Raw genomic sequence first — 16054 nt, 5'->3', positions numbered from 1 at the left:
TGTCTCAAAAATAAATAAACGTTGAAAAAAAATTTAAAAATTGTAAAATTTGTAACTAAAACTAAATTAAAAATTCCTTAAAGGGACTCAGTAACAGGGTGGAGATAAAAGAAGAGTGAGTTAACTTGAAGATAGAACAGTGAAAATTATCTGGTCTGACCCAATAGGAATTATTAAACTGAAGACAAGTGAACAGAGCTTCAGGGAATTATGGGACGATAACAAAAGGTTTAGCTTTTCATGTTATTGAAGTCCCAAAAGGAGAGGCGATGGAGTAGTACAGAAAACTGTTTGAAGAAATTATGGAAAGGAAGAAATAAATGCAACCCTATTTGCAGATGACATGATAATCCACTTAGAAAATCCCAAGGAATCTACAAAAAGGACTCTAGATCAAACAGTTTTGAATGGGAGGAATCAGAATACCCATTTCAAAACTTTTTTATAGTTTCGGTAATTGTGAGTAGTATTGGTAGAGGGATAGACACATAGATCACTGGACCTAGGAAACCTAGAAATACACCCACACAAGTACAGCCAACTGCTTTTTGAATGTTTGTGACTCCCCCAAATTTACATTTTAAAATCCTAACCCCGGTGTGATGATACTAGGAAGGTGGGGGACTTTGGGAGGTGATTAGGTTATAGGGTGAAGCCCTCAAGAATGGAATCAGTGCCGGGGCGCCTGGGTGGCTCTGTCGGTTAAGCATCTGACTTCAACTCAGGTCATGATCTCGCGGTTTGTGGTTTCGAGCTCTGCGTCCAACTCTGTGCTGACAGCTTAGAGCCTGGAGCCTGCTTCCGATTTTGTGTCTCCCTCTCTCTCTGCCTCCCTCCTGCTCCCACTCTATCTCCCTCTCAAAAATAAATAAATAAACGTTTAAAATTAAAAAAAAAAAAAATGGGATCAGTGCCCTCATCTAAAGGAGACCCCAGAGAGCTCTTACCTCTTACTCTCTGTCATGTAGGGACGCAGGAGATAGCCATCTGTGAACCAGGAAGTGGGCCTTCCCCAGAAATGTAGTCTGCTAGTGCCTTGATCTTCGATTTCCCAGCCTCCGGAACTGTGAGAAATAAATATATATATGTTGTTTAAGCCACCCAGTGCATGATATTTTTGTTGTAGTAGTTCGAACAGACTGAAATGTGTCAGGACAGTTCAGTGGAGGAAGGGTAGTCTTTGCGACAGTTGCTGTGGGAACAATTGGATATCTATGGGGTGGTCGGGAGAGAACAACCTAGGCCTAAGCTTCACAGCATATAAAAAAATAACTCAAATGGATCATAGATTTAAATGTAAAACTATAAAAAATGCTAGAAGAAAACATCAGAGAAAAGTTTCAGAAGCACAGCAGGGTAAAGAATTCTTATACGTGGCAAATAAAGCATGATCCATAAAAGAAGAAAAATGGATAAATTAGACTTCATCTAAATTAGAAACTTTGGCTATGTCAAAAAGTTTGTAGAAAGAATAAAAAAGGAGACAAGCTACAGAGTGGGAGAAAATCTTTCCAAAGAGCATATCAGACAAAGACTCCTATTGAAAGAATATAAGGAAACCTCAATAACAACCCCTAAAAACCCAGTTATCGAAGAAGAAAGCATAAGAGAAATGAGAAAATACTTTGAGGTGAATGAAAACAAAATCACAAATATGAAAACTTACAGGATGCAGCTAAAGTAGTTTTTGGAGGGAAATTTATAGCTGTCAATGCTTATATTAAGAAAAGAGGAAGAGGGGCACCTGGGTGGCTTAGTTGGTGGCTCAGGTCATGATCTCATAGTTCATGAGTTCGAGCCCCACATTAGGCTTTGCACTGACAGCTCAGAGCCTGGAGCCTGCTTCAGATTCTGTGTCTCCCCCTCTCTCTCTGTCCCTCCTCCGTCTGTGCTCTCTCTCTCTCTCGCCCTCAAAAGCAAATAAATAACAAAAAGAAGAGGAAGATATCAAGTCAATAACCTCAACTATTAAGGAGGTAACTATTCTTCAACTTTAAGAAACTAGAACAAGAAGAGTGAAATAAACCCAAGGCAAACAGAAGGAAGAAAATTATGAAACTAGAGTGGAAACAAATGAATAGAGAATAGGAAAACAACAGAGTAAGTAAAACCAAAAGTTGATTCTTTTAAAAGATCAACAAACTTGGCAAGCCTTTAGCTAGAATGACCAAGCAAATAAGATTCAGATTACTAGAATTATTAATGAAAGTGGGGACAGTACCACCCACCTTCCAGAAATAAAAATGATTGCAAGGATATACTATGAATAGTAAATACTATGCCAGTAAATTAGTTAACTTAGATAGAATGGGCAGATCCTGAAACAAACTAAGAAAACTGACTTAAAGAAGAAATAGATGGGAATGCAAGCTGGTGCAGCCACTCTGGAAAACAGTATGGAGGTTCCTCAAAAAACTAAAAATAGAACTACCTTATGACCCAGCAATGGCACGACTAGGCATTTATCCACGGGATACAGGTGTGCTGTTTCGAAGGGACACACGCACCCCCATGTTTATAGCAGCACTATCAACAATAGCCAAAGCATGAAAAGAGCCCAAATGTCCCTCGATGGATGAGTGGATAAAGAAGATGTGGTGTATATATATACAATGGAGTATTACTCGGCAATCAAAAAGAATGAAATCTTGCCATTTGCAACTATGTGGACGGAAGTGGAGGGTATTATGCTGAGTGAAATTAGAGAAAGACAAAAATCATATGACCTCACTCATATGAGGACTTTAAGAGACAAAACAGATGAACATAAGGGAAGGGAAACAAAAATAATATAAAAACAGGGAGGGGGACAAAACAGAAAAGATTCATGGAGAACAAAGGGTTATGGGAGGGGTTGTGGGAGGCGAGATGGGCTAAATGGGTAAGGGGCACTAAGGAATCGACTCCTGAAATCATTGTTGCAATATATGCTAATTTGGATGTAAATTTAAAAAAATAAAAAATAAAATAAAATGAAATCACAAAAAAAAGAAGAAATAGAAAATCTGAATAGCAGGAAACAAGGAAAGAGTTTGAGTTAATAATTTTAAAATGTCCCACTAAAAACAAAACAAAAAACTTGCCACTAATAAAAGCCCATTATCTGATGGCTTTACTAGTGAATTCTGCCAGATGTTTAAAGATTTATCATGAACTCTTCCAAAAAATAAGAAGGGAGCACTTCCAAATCATCCTGTGAGGCCAGCATTACCCTAATACCAAATGCTGGACAAAGATGTCATAAAAAAAGAAAACTGCAGGGCAGTATCCCTCATGAATACAGATACAGTAGCCCTCAACAAAATATTAGCAAACCTGGTCTACTAACATTTAGAAGTAATGCAAAGTTGGTTCAAAATATGAAGAAAACTCAGTCTTTATAAACCTTATTAGGATAAATAAACACAAGATTATCTCAAAAGACACAAAAAACAATACCCTTTAATGATTTTTTTTAAAAACATCTCGAACTAGGAATAGAGGCCTGATAAAGGCATTTATGAAAAACTTCCATGTAATGTCATATTTAATGGAAAGACTGAATGTTCTCTTCCTGAGCTCAGGAATAAGATGAGGATTCATTCTCACCAGTGCAATTCAACATTGTGCTAGAAGGTCTAGCCAAGACAGTTTTAGAAGAAAAACACATAAACACCGAAATTAGAAAAGAAATTAAACTAACTGTATTTGCAAATGACATGATCTTGCATATATAACATCCTGAGGCATATACACACAGACATGTGGCACACGTGTGTGTTCAGTGTCACTGGTCATTAGGAAAGGATAACTTAGGACCCAATTAGCTATCAGTACACACCTGTTGGCACAGCTAAAAAAAAATAGTGGAAATACTGAATGATGGTGGATGAGAAGAAATAGTTTCATATGTCGCTGGGGGGAATGTAAAGTGGTACAGGCACCCTGGGAAATATTTTGGCAGTTTCTTAGAAAATGTAAACATACCATACTACCCTACGTGTTTCACTTCTAGGCGTTTATTCCAGAGAAATGGGATAGTCCGTAAACCTTTGTGGTAAGAACAAGTGTGACAGTTCCAGTGTAGCCAAAGATTGGGGGAGATGGTGAGTATTTTCAACAAACAGTCCTGGAAAGCTGTGGGACAGAGCCTGTAGTCTGTATAGTTTTTTACATCTTTTTTCCCTGTTCCTCCACCTTCCTTTGGCACATTTATTTTTCTTGGTTGATTCTTTTTTTTTTTTTAATCTTTTTTTAACATTTTTTTTATTTTTGAGAGAGGAGTGGGAGAGGGGCAGAGAGAGGGAGACAAAGAATCCGAAGCAGATTCCAGGCTCTGAGCTGTCAGCACAGAACCCGATGCAGGGCTTGAACCCACGAACTGCAAGATCATGACCTGAGCCACTGTCAGGAGTTTAACTGACTGAGCCACCCAGGTGCCCTTTTCTTGGTTGATTCTTAATGTGTGAGTTGGTTGAAGAGAATTTTAAATGTTGAGTGGTGAATATAGGCACAAAAAGACCATCATCTTAAAAAAATTGTCTTATGTTAACATACCGTGTATGTGTGGATTTTTCTGAAACTTTCACATGTATTTTCATAATTTGGCGCTGGTTCAGAACTGTGGGCACCTCAAGTGAGCTCACAGCAAAGTGGGATGCGCCTGCCTCCCCAGTCTGTCCTCATGGACTCATTCCATTCCTAGTGCCCTTTATTTTCTGAGCCAGAGTGACTGACTTGATCTATGCTTGTTCCTCTGTAAAATTCCTGAGGGCTATTCTGACTGGTTCTAGGAGTTTTTTCCTTCGTGTGCACAGCTCTGTAATTTAGGTGTCTAATAACAAACTCCTTTGTTTTTGCTTATAATGGGGTCTCCCACAAAGGCAGGCGGCAGGGTTGTTTACATTTTTATGTAATGTGGTCCACTCTGGCCTCCTGGCCTCCATCCTTTGTGCATGTTGTGTCTCTCTCTTTAAATTCAAGGAGAGCCATAGATTTTGATCTGAAGAAACCTATGAGTATGGGGCAATGTAAGAAAAACAGGTTTTTGGATCAGGTTGGGTAAATTTTGCTTTGGAGTAGCTTTGCATTAAAATGTGTACAGTGGAGTAGAGATGAATAATGTCTCCTCTTGGTAGGTTCAGGTAGGTTGGCTGTGCCATGAACTAGAATTTTTTTTTTTTTTTGCCTTGTTTTCCAGGTGCTGTGAAAATTAACTATTAGTATAACTACTAAAGGTCAGTGGGAGGTGAAATTAACTAAGATCATGTCAGAAAGAGTTGCATTTGCTGCAAACCGGAAGTGAATTGGATAGTTTTTTCTCTTGTCTGTAGTTCTGCTTGTAAGAGCTGGACTGCAGGGGTGTGACCTGACCCCTCCTGTATTGCCGATGTGTGTGCAGAGGAGGCCAAGAAGGAGATTGGGATTACAAAATCAGAATTTCCTGGAGGGCTTGGTTTTGCGACACTTCAGGGAAGTGACGAGAGACTTGTCAGAGGACAGAGATTGGAAAAGCTAGTTTATGGCCTTCGGTCTTCAGGGATCCTCTTGATAGTGTCTCTCCACAGGTGTGCGTCTCATCAAGGTTTGTTTCCCCACCCCCACCCCAGGGGCAGGATGGAAGGCTGGTGGCGCAGGAGCAGTAACAAATGCTTCCCAGAATCCTTGTTTACGCTGGGTGGTGAGCACTATTGTGGGTCGCCTGCTGTGGGTGCACTGCTAGAGACTTCTTTGGCCTGTCACGCTCCAGGTGAGCCTTGTGAATTGTTGAGCTACTGTGAACACCTCTGCTACTTGGGCCAGCAGCTGCTACCTGCTGGCTCCTCTATCCATTTCCTATTGAATTGACCCACAGAGGATTCTTTGTATTTCCTTAGAGGGTTGCTGGACTGGAAAATTGCATATGCACTGAAGGCTTGTGTTTCCAGGAAGGTGGAAAGATTGGCAGCCATTTGTCTTCTTGTGAATTGGCTGTCGTGTGACTCCTTTTGCTTCTCGTTTCTGGTCTTCACACTGCTGAAGAGTCACCTCTTTGGCCTAGGTTTCCATCAGTGAGCCTGATCAAGCCAAGACACAAGTCCCAGCAGGTTCCCTGTAGCACCGACCAAAGAAAACAGCAACGGGGAACAGGAGAAGTAGGTTTATTCTAGGGTAACATTGGAGAGCTCAGTAAGGAGGGAATTCTAGATCCCTGGCTTCTGCTGGAGTTTTCTATTCTGAATTTACTGGTTTAAGGTTTTCTGGTTGGAAGCAACAGAACTTAATTTTGACTCGTACGAGCAGAAAGGATTTATTGGAAGGATATGGGATGGCTCACAGACTGGGAAGAAAAGCTGTGGAGCCTCATCTTCAGAAAGTGCTGGTGTCAGAGGAGCCGTGATCCTAGGAGCGGGAACCTCTTGGGGTTGAATAAGCACCACCACATCCAGTTCCTGCTGCTGTCTGTTCAGAAGTCAAAGTCCAGGGACAAAGGCCCAGCCGGCCTGGTGTGGGTCAGGGAGTGGCACCTTGACTGACAGTCTGTCCAGGCCCAATCCTGTGGAGGGAGGTGGTTCCCTTGTGCCAGAAAGAAGACAGCTGCTGGGCAGGCAGCAACAGGATTGTGTCCCAGGAACAACTGCCTCACCAAGAGCAGCAGCTTCCACCTAATGATGCAGCCACAGTGAATTTGTTTTCTGTCGGGAGCCTGGGTTTTTTGGTGTTTTTATGTTAAAGGCTGACTCCACTGAACATTTTTTTTTTTTTTTTTTTTGAGAGCGAGTGCACAAGGGGGGAGGGGTAGAGAGAGGGGGAGAAAGAGAATCCCAAGCAGGCTCTGCACATTCAGCGCAGAGCCTGATGCAGGGCTCAAACAAACCGTGAGATCATGACCTGAGGCAAAACCAAGAGTGGGACGCTTAACTGACTGAGCCACCAAGGTGCCCCTCCACTGAACATTCTTTACCAGTGGAACACTGTGCAAGAATGTGTTTTCTGAGGGGCCACCCCTGTGTGAAGTTTTCCCCCAAGGATTTCTGTCGATCTGCCTGTGCCTAGAGAAAGGTGGGGAGGGTGTCCAGAACACCCCTCTGTCAGAGGGCAGCTAAAGGTGATATCTGTTACTCAGCTGTGCTTTCTTGTGCCCCCTGTGAGAACAATGCCCTGTCTGGGGAGTGGTCTTTTTTTTTTTTTTTTTTTTTTTCAAGAGAGAGGGGGCACACATGCGTGTGTGCGCATGTGAACAGGGGAGGGGTAGAGGGAGAGAGAATCCCAAATGGGCTCTACACTTAACTCGGGGGCTTGATCCCACAACCCTGGGATCATGACCTTAGCCGAAATCAAGAGTCAGACACTCAACTTGACTGAGCCACCCACCCAGGAGCCCCTGGGGAGTGGTCTTTTAGAAATTCCTTCTATGGAAGAGGGTTGAGAGTTTGTTATCAGAACTAGAGGGGCAGTCTTTTGGCCTCATTAGGTGTGTGTGTGTGTGTGTGTGCGCGCGCGTGCGTGCGTGCACGTGTGTGTTGGGATTGATGTCTCCAGATTTTGCATGTGGGCATCCTGAAACATGTCTCCACCCACGTCACAGCTGCCTCCCCCAGCAGCCCTAGTGTGCAGAACCAGTACTAGCTGTTAATGTTGACTTTTCTCCCTTGCCAGGTATCTGCAGATGGTGTCCATTGTCAGTGCTGTCCAGCGTGCACCAGGCTGATCCATGGTCACTTTCCGGGATGGCAACAAGGTGACTTCAGCTGAGGATGACCCTGACTGAAAGGCTGCGTGAGAAGATATCTCAGGCCTTCTACAACCATGGGCTGCTCTGTGCATCCTACCCCATCCCTATCATCCTCTTCACGGGGCTCTGCATCTTAGCCTGCTGGTATGTTTCTGAGTTGTCCTGGATATGTTGGGCCAGTGTGTTGGGACAGTAGGTTTCCTAATTCTGACTGCTCGGTAGCCCTTGGACTGTGTATACTTTTTATACACTGACTGGCGGCTGGTTGAAGCTGCTGGGTGGAGAGCTCTAGTCCTGGGGTATTTAGCCACTAGACTGAAACAGTCCAGTCTGGCCCTGACGTAGGGATTCTCCAGATTTGTTCAAAATTATTTCAGAATAATGTTTAAATGCTTTTAAGAAACCACAAGATGATTGAAAGGCGTGATTTTTAAATTTTCCTTCTCAACAGTGACAGTTTCATTTTGGTACATTTTGGTACCTGGTTGAGAGCAGGAGCATTTGAGTGTGTTGCAAAACCAAGTCCATTTGAACAATTTCTTGGACACCCTTGTTCAGGCTCACCCAGAGACTTGGTTCTGTGCTCTCCAGTCATTTTCTTGTGGCCACGAGGAGCCTCTTTCTGATCTCTTGCTGATTCTCAGGGCCAGCTGTGGTCACCAAGGACTGTTGTGGTAGCTGCCTTCCATCCACATCTGTCTTTCTATCACGGGGCCTCACAGAAGCTGAAGGCTGTGGCTTATAAAAGGATAGGCTCGGTGTAAGAAGATATCTGATGGCCTTTTTGGCTCCAAAACACTGACAGCCATGAAAAGAGCCAACTGTATGATCCTTGCCTCTGGAAAGAATTCTGGTTTCCATATTCATTGTACATCTGACATTTGTTAGATGTAGTCATTGCTGTGCTGGAAGGAGGGTGGCTCAGGACTGAGCTCACTGTTCAGTTTGTTAATGATCCCAAGCTCTTTTCTAATTAGGACTAAGAAAGATGAGCATCTTTCATTGAGAATTTCCTGCTGGGTGCTTCATAATAACCTTGGGAAGCGGTCCAGTTATATTTCCATTTAACCAAAGTGAGGTCGAGGATTGAAGACTTGGATGGTGTGCACAGTTAATAAGCAGGGACGCTGGGATTTAAATCTAGGCCTAGGGATTCTGGTGCCAGCACTATGACACTCTCTCACCCTGACTGTCCTCGCTGTGGATGTGTATTTATACTGACGTTTAAATTTTGTTAGATTGTGTTGTAGAGGATACTCCTACATCCTATAGGAGATAAATTAGTAGAACATAGCTCTTGTTTTTTCCTCTAGGTTAATTATTTCTTTCAGAATCTCTTTCAAGATCATACTTTTCAAAAATTGTCTCTCTCCTTCAAAATCATACTTTCCCAGGCTTGGCCTATGTGATAAATCCATGGCTCTTAAACCTGAGCTAGCAACAGAATCACCTGGACGGCATGCTAAACACAGATTGCTGAGCACCACCCTAGAATTTCCATTCATCAGGTCTGGGATGAGCCCAAGAATTTATATCTCTAACAAGTTCCCAGGCCTGGGGACCATGTGCTGAGAACCACTAGACTGTGTCTTTCTTGAAAATTTCTCTGAAGTTCTATCACCTTTCAGTGAAAAGAGTTTTCTCTTTTATTCTGATTCTTGGAGCAGCAGCAGTGTGTGGGGACACTCATGGTTATTATCACTGATGTTGCCTTCTGTTGAGGGTGGTAGAACTTAGCTTCCCCTCCACTAAGTTCTCAGCTCCTCGATGGCCTCTTTACACATGCCTCAGCACATGGGAACATGGTAAGAAATACTTGATGGATGAGTACATTGGATTAAACTTGTCTGCTCGGTGAGCAGTTTGAGTTGAGGAGGTGGTAGTTGTGATTCCCCTTCCACAAACACAACTCTGGCTACGGGAAACGGAAAGTATGTTTCCTCTTTGCTGTTCATCTTCTGGGTATTGGGTGTAGCCAGCTGAGACCAGGCAGCTTCCTGGACAGGGAATGTAGGATATGTGTAGCAGCTGCTTGGGTGCAGTTGGGCCTTATCGTTGAATGAATAATTTGATATTACACAAATGTTTCAGAAACAGACAGTCCTTGGATTTATGATATGAGGGCCTCTGGTATGAAAACCTTAGGAGACAGCTGACATGTCAAGTTTGGAGAACTCCCTCTTGACTCATGGTGAATTAGAATAGGATGGAAAGTTGGGGAAGAGGCAGATGTGATGAAAACAATATTTAACAACCAGTACAGCCCAGATGCAGCCAAGCCTGCCTTATATTTCACAGGTGCTTCTGGCTGAACATCAGTCTAGAGGAAGAGGTGGGTGGTGAGGCTCAGGGTAGGACTAGGCTGATGGGAAGGAAAGGAAGACTGATCTTCGTTGACCTCCGGCTTTGTAGGTCCTTTGATGCTTTTCCTTTCACACACACACTGTTCCATTTGGTGCCTGACATCCTTGGAGGGGGTGGTTGTGTCCTAGATTTTTTTTTAAGGGTGATTAAACTAGTGTGGAGAGCTGGTAAGTGGTAAATATTATGACTGGCAGGTCCCTGTGGAAAGCCCTGTGCTTTCTGTACTTCACCCGTGAAGTTTGATATCACGTTTGATATCATATCAAAACGTGATATGAACGTTTTGAAGAATACTATTTGGTGCTGATAGCTTTCATTGCAAGATGTTTGCTCTCTGAACAAGAAGCCTGAGAGAGATGGTCTCAGTTGCAGTGGGCCAGGATTAGGGCCTGGCAGGATCTGCCTAGACAGAGAACAGTCTTTTTGAGGCAGTAGCCCTATATAACAGAAGTTGGGGAGAGAGCACAAAGTTGGGTTTTCTCAATAAAGATGGCTTAAAAAAACAAAAGATGGCCATAATAAATGCCAAGCACTATGCCAGACCAGTGATGCACACATCATTCCTCTCAGAAGTGCACAGTTGTGGGTCCAAGACATTGGATATTGTGCCCAGCAGATGTGACCTGGCCTTGGGGCAAAGGGAGACAATGTCAGGGAGGCTTCTTTGGAGGAGAGCCTCTGAGCTGAACCCTGCAGGAAGAGTAAGTGGTGTCTTTGTCTTCATCATTTAAGGTCAACAGTCAGCTCATTCAGCAAATGGGCAGGGAAGGGAGTATCCCGGCAAGCCCCTCCAAGAACCTGCTACCTCCTCTGGTCCCGCCCTCTGACGGCACCACAGTTTCCTCATGTCTTTGCAGTCCAAAGTTTTTCTTTGAAGAGAAAAATCAGCCTTGTACTCTCCCATTCTTAGTGCTGTGTACTTACTTTCTCAAACCAACATCTCTGTCGAGTTATCGCAAAAGAGTTTTTTAACAACTTTTCTTAAAATCTGATTGGCTTAGGAAACATTTTCCAAGGCTAGATGAAGTCTGTTAGCCTCCAAAAATGATAAAGTTTGTATCAGAGAATCCACGGGTTGTGGGTCTTTTGGGGCAGGAGATGAGATGTTGTGGACTCAGGGCACAAGCCTCCGTGTCCTCTTCTGACCCGGGAACCTTCCCTCTGCAGAGCAGGTTCCTGCTTCTGTTCAGAGCCTCGGGTTGCCTGCAGAAAACAGAGTGTGAGTAATAGCATTTAGTAATTTCATTAGATACCTAGATTCTGTTTAGTTGCTCATCTTGTATTGTTCCTGGAATGAGACCCTTGTGCAGCTTGAACTCAAAGGGCCCCTGCACTTGATGTCCTTGTTCAGATCTGGCAGCCACCTGAGCTGTAGACCCCATTCTTCAGCACTGGACCACCCTGGGAACAGTGAATGCTTTTTCCTCCAGGAAAATCTGATGAAACTTGCAGCATGTAGACACTGGCAAGAGGTGTCTTCACATTTCCTAGAGGTTAGGCCATCAGGACCTGAGGGTGTGGCCCAGCAGCAGCCCAGCAAGGCAGAGGGCGCCGTTGCTCCCATTGCGCCCTGGAATGTGGTGGGTGCACTGTTGGGTGAAGAGAGAGTGCTCGAGCGCCAGGCTAGCGGACTGCCTGTGTGCAGAGCAGAGGTCAACGTGAGGGTCATTGGGTCACTTGTTGATCCTACAGCCTGCTGCTCATGGCTAGAGATGGTGATTTTCATTTGGAGAGCAAGTTAAATCATAGTGAGGCCATTCTAAACCTCATGAAGGACGGTAATCTTGCAAACTATGTGGGTATTCCAGAGCAGGCTTGGCCCCTTTCCTCGTCCATTTTCTCTGGCAGAATGCAGTACCTTTGAGCTGGGGCTGCACATCTGTTGCATGGTCTCTGTCCACCTCTCCCCCCATCTCCCCACATCTCAAGTTTCCCCAGATCACCATGAGTCCTTGGGAAGTGTGCATACAGGGGCCTGTATTAAAGGTTCCTTCTTTCTACGCCCATGTGGTCACTGTAGACACGTTTATATTCTCTTTGTGATCAAGAAAGAAATCTAAGTAACTGAAGCCTTATGTGCAGTTGTGCTTTGGAGAGCCAGCTGGGTAGCTGAGAATGAGTCCCAGAGCACCCCTCGTCTCTGCCCTGAAGCCTGCACTTGAGAGCCCAAGGGACCAGCTCCTGTAGCTGCTCCAGGATGCTGACCTGTTCAGCATGCCAGAGCCAGAGCCTCCCCCCAGCAGAGGTTAACTCCTGGCCTCACAAACAAGCTCTGGAAAAGTTCTGAAATGCCTGTGGGAGATCAAAGACTCCTTTACCACCCCAAATTTCCTCAAGCAGGAAAGGGCAGGAGGTCTCAGAAATACCGCCTTCTAGTCTTTTGCTACCCCACCTCTAGCCCTGTACTGTTCTCCCCTGAGAGGGGAAGAGAGAAAACATCTCCCACCCTGATGCCTCCAGATAAGTGCCTTATGCAACATCTCTGAGTGTCATTTCTGAGGCTGATGTTTCCATCTGTCTTCGGCATCTCCTGAACCTCCATCCTAGATGACTGGGAGTGAGGAAGAGTTGAGACTAGAGCCAGTAGCATCCGTGTAATTGTGGGATGCAGGGCAACAGGACAGCGCACAGCAGCTTGGTCAAGAAGCAGGGGAAAGGACCATTAAAGGTCCTAAATATACTTGCATGGGAGTGGTTGAAAGGTCCCCCCTCCCCATCCAAAAGCCCACCCTGGCCCAGGGGATGGCCATCGCCTCACCCTGCCCCAAGACACAACGGGATGTGTACATCTGACCCCAAGCCCCCTTGTTTTTATATTCAGGCCCCTGCCAGGGTGGCAACAAAAGGGATATATGGACAAGAAGGGCAGGGCCAGGTCCTGGGATGTGAGAGGGCAGAGGAGCTGGTGGTCAAGAACCTGTCCCAGGGAGGAGGGACCATGGGTGAGCCTACAGTCCATACCCTCAGCACATGCTGTGCTGTGATGGACTTCACTTCAAAAGCAAGTTTAAAGATAAATTTATTAAGAATTTCCATACCGATGAAGACATCCAGATGGCAAACAAACACATGAAAAGATGTTCAACATCGCTCATCATCAGGGAAATAAAAATCAAAACCACAATGAGATACCACCTCATACTGGTCAGAGTGGCTAAAATGAACAACTCTGGAAACAACAGATGTTGACCAGGATGTGGAGACAGGGGAACCCTCTTGCACTGTTGGTGGGAATGCAAACTGGTACAGCCACTCTGGAAAACAGATTTCTCGAAAAATTAAAAATAGAATTACCCTGTGACCCAGCAATTGCACTACTAGGAATTTATCTGAAGGATACAAAAATGCTGATTTGAAAGGGCACATGCACCCCAATGTTTATAGCAGCACTATCAACAATAGCCAAATTATGTATATATAATGGAATACTACTCAGAGATGAAAAAGAATGAAATCTTGCCATTTGCAACAACGTGGATGGAACTGGAGGGTAGTATGCTAAGCGAAATAAGAGAAAGACAGATATCACATGATTTTACTCATATGTGGAATTTGAGAAATTTAACAGGATCATAGGGGAAGGTAAGGAAAAATAAGATAAAAACAGAGGAAGGCAAACCATAAGAGACTCTTAAATACAGAGAACAAAGTGAGGGTTGATGGGCATGGTGGGTGGGGAAAATGGGTGATGGGCATTAAGGAGGGCACTTGTTGGGATGAACACTGGGTCTTACGTGTAAGAGATGAATCACTGGATTCTACTCCTGAAGCCAAGACTACACTGTATGTTAACTAACTTGAGAATAAAATAAATAAGTAAGTAAATAAATAAATAAGAATTTCCATAGAGCTACTGCAGAGCATTAAACCCCAAGCGCTGAGACCTTCTGAGCGCGGGGTCCTGTGCAGCCATATGGGTTATGAAGCCAGCCTCGAGCGTGGAACATCTGGTAGATAAATAATCCTGAACATTTCCTGAACATCTTTTATGTGACTGATATTGGGGATGCAGAAATTAAAATGGCATGGACCCTCCCTGTACATTTCTTATATTAATCATGCAGATGAGAAGTCTCTAGGATCAGTGTTTGCAGGGTGCCGTGGAGAACAGAAGACATGTGCCTACCTGCCTGGGATGGGAGGAATACAAAGGCTGTGTTGCCCTGAAGGACAAGCAGGAATTTGGCTGGCCTTGGGGAGAGCAAGGGGAGCATTTCGTTTTGGGCTCGCCTGAGACAAGGATTTGAGTACATACATGTAGCTAATGTGTAAAATGAAGTGAGCACTGGTAGGAAGGTGGAAAAGTGAAATAGGAAGGAGCATCATCCAGCAACTTACCACCACAGGAAGCTGTGTAATCTCACTGGGGAACGCTGAGAAATGGTGCAGGACGTCCACCTCAGAGCTCGTCACCTGGGTGTGGGGGAGCCAGACTGTGCCAGGGTCAGCAGACTCTTTCCCTACAGGGCCAGTTGGTAAGGCCACATACGGTCTCTGTCACGTAGTTTTGTTTTGTTTTTTTAGTAACCCTGTAAATGTGTAAAAACCATTCTTAGCTCACAGGTCACACAGAAACAGGCCAGGGGCTGTAGTTTCCCAACCCCTGATCTACACAACATCAGCCACTGGTTGAGGGCTGCCTCCAGCCAGCATCAGTTCCCACCGCTTAGGCAGAGAGGCCTCCAGCGGCAACAGAACAGTCTCAAGCGAGAGAGATGCAGATGCTAACAGTTGGAAGTTGAGCCAGCATGCCCAGAAGTAAGACTAGAAGGGAGAAGGGGAGGGCAGCAGCCTCTGGGGATGTGTTGGGCGGCCAGATGTGGGGAGCAGGCCATACAGGCGTGGTAGCAGGTGGTGTGTGGGCTGGGTGGGGGGGAGATTGGAGATTTTAGTTCCATATTTGATTAAGAGATAAGTGATTTCAGGGGTAGAAGCGGAGAGTCTAGCTGGGCTAGTGCATTCATTGTTCTAGGTGAGAGTTGATTGTTGCTTAGTCTAAGCTGAAGGTCTGGAGGTGGTGAGATGTGGTGGTGTCTGGATATATTTTGAAGGTGGAGCCTTCAGGATTGTCTGAAGACCAGATGTGGAATATGAGAAAAAGAGGATCAAGATCAAAGTGCTTGGCCTGAGCAGCTGGATGGGTGGAGCTGAGACAGGAAAAGCAGGGGAGGTTTTGGAGACCTGGTTCATTTCCTTTGCCGCTGTAAGATCAGGCCAAGCCAAGATATAATCTGGTCTTAGAAACGAGTTTTGCGGAAGCAACATGGGGGTGGTTGTAGAAATCTCCAGACAGTTTCTTTCTTTAAATGTCTAGTCTGTTTTCCAACCTTGGAAAAGTGAGTGTTTTTACTTTTGAAAATTGCCTGACAGTTTTCTTCCAAGTTTTCCTTTTGGCTAGAATTTGGTAGCTGTGGATGATGATTATTCCCTTGCGTTTTGCAATTTTGTAGACTCTTTTTCTTGCGTGTTTTTCTTTTGTCTATGTTAAAAGGAATGTGTGGATGTTTCAGTTTTTTAACAAGACAGAAATGCAATACACAGTATTAGAGTGTGATGGTAAGAGCACAGACTCTGATGCCTGTGCTGACATCCTGGTTTTGTCACCTTCTGGTGAGGATATAGCTTCTGCATGTCACACTGGGTTGTGCTGAGGCTTAAATGAGCAGATAGATGGAAGGCACTTGGATCGGTGCCTGACACATAGTAGGTGCTCAGTGAGAGGAACCATGACTAGTATAGAGACAGAGACAGGCAGGTCCGTTGCCAACGGTAAGAACCATGTTGGGGTGAGTATAGGGTCCTTTGGTAGCTCACAGAAGGAGGGGCCCCAACCCAGATTTGGGGAAAGATTTCCTACAGCAAGTGGTACTGCAAGTGAGGCCGCCAAGGTGAGTTATCTAGGAGAAGAATAGGCAAGTGTGTTCCAGCAGGGGCAGAGCCTCAGAAGCAAGAGAGCAGTTGTGTGACTCCGAGGCAAGGTTGGGGAATGGCTGGGAG

The 16054-nt window shown here is 44.6% G+C and overlaps 1 protein-coding gene across 2 annotated transcripts in view; it reads left to right on the top strand.

Moving 5' to 3' along the window:
* The window catches only part of SCAP (SREBF chaperone), a 72970-nt gene that overhangs the window by 28560 nt on the left and 28356 nt on the right, over window positions 1-16054 (top strand). The window contains exon 2 of one of the 2 annotated variants that reach the window (XM_049642590.1): window positions 7628-7837. In XM_049642590.1, coding sequence (XP_049498547.1) covers window positions 7716-7837 — 122 coding nt within the window. In that variant the 5' untranslated portion in view covers window positions 7628-7715. Of the gene's footprint in view, window positions 1-7617; window positions 7838-16054 lie in introns of both variants that reach the window. The other variant, XM_049642589.1, reaches the window with a different exon arrangement.

Source organism: Panthera uncia, chromosome A2, assembly GCF_023721935.1.
Source record: "Panthera uncia isolate 11264 chromosome A2, Puncia_PCG_1.0, whole genome shotgun sequence".
Taxonomy (NCBI): Eukaryota; Metazoa; Chordata; class Mammalia; order Carnivora; family Felidae; genus Panthera; species Panthera uncia.
Note: the sequence above shows the minus strand (reverse complement) of the source record. Positions and strands in the feature narration are given on the sequence as shown.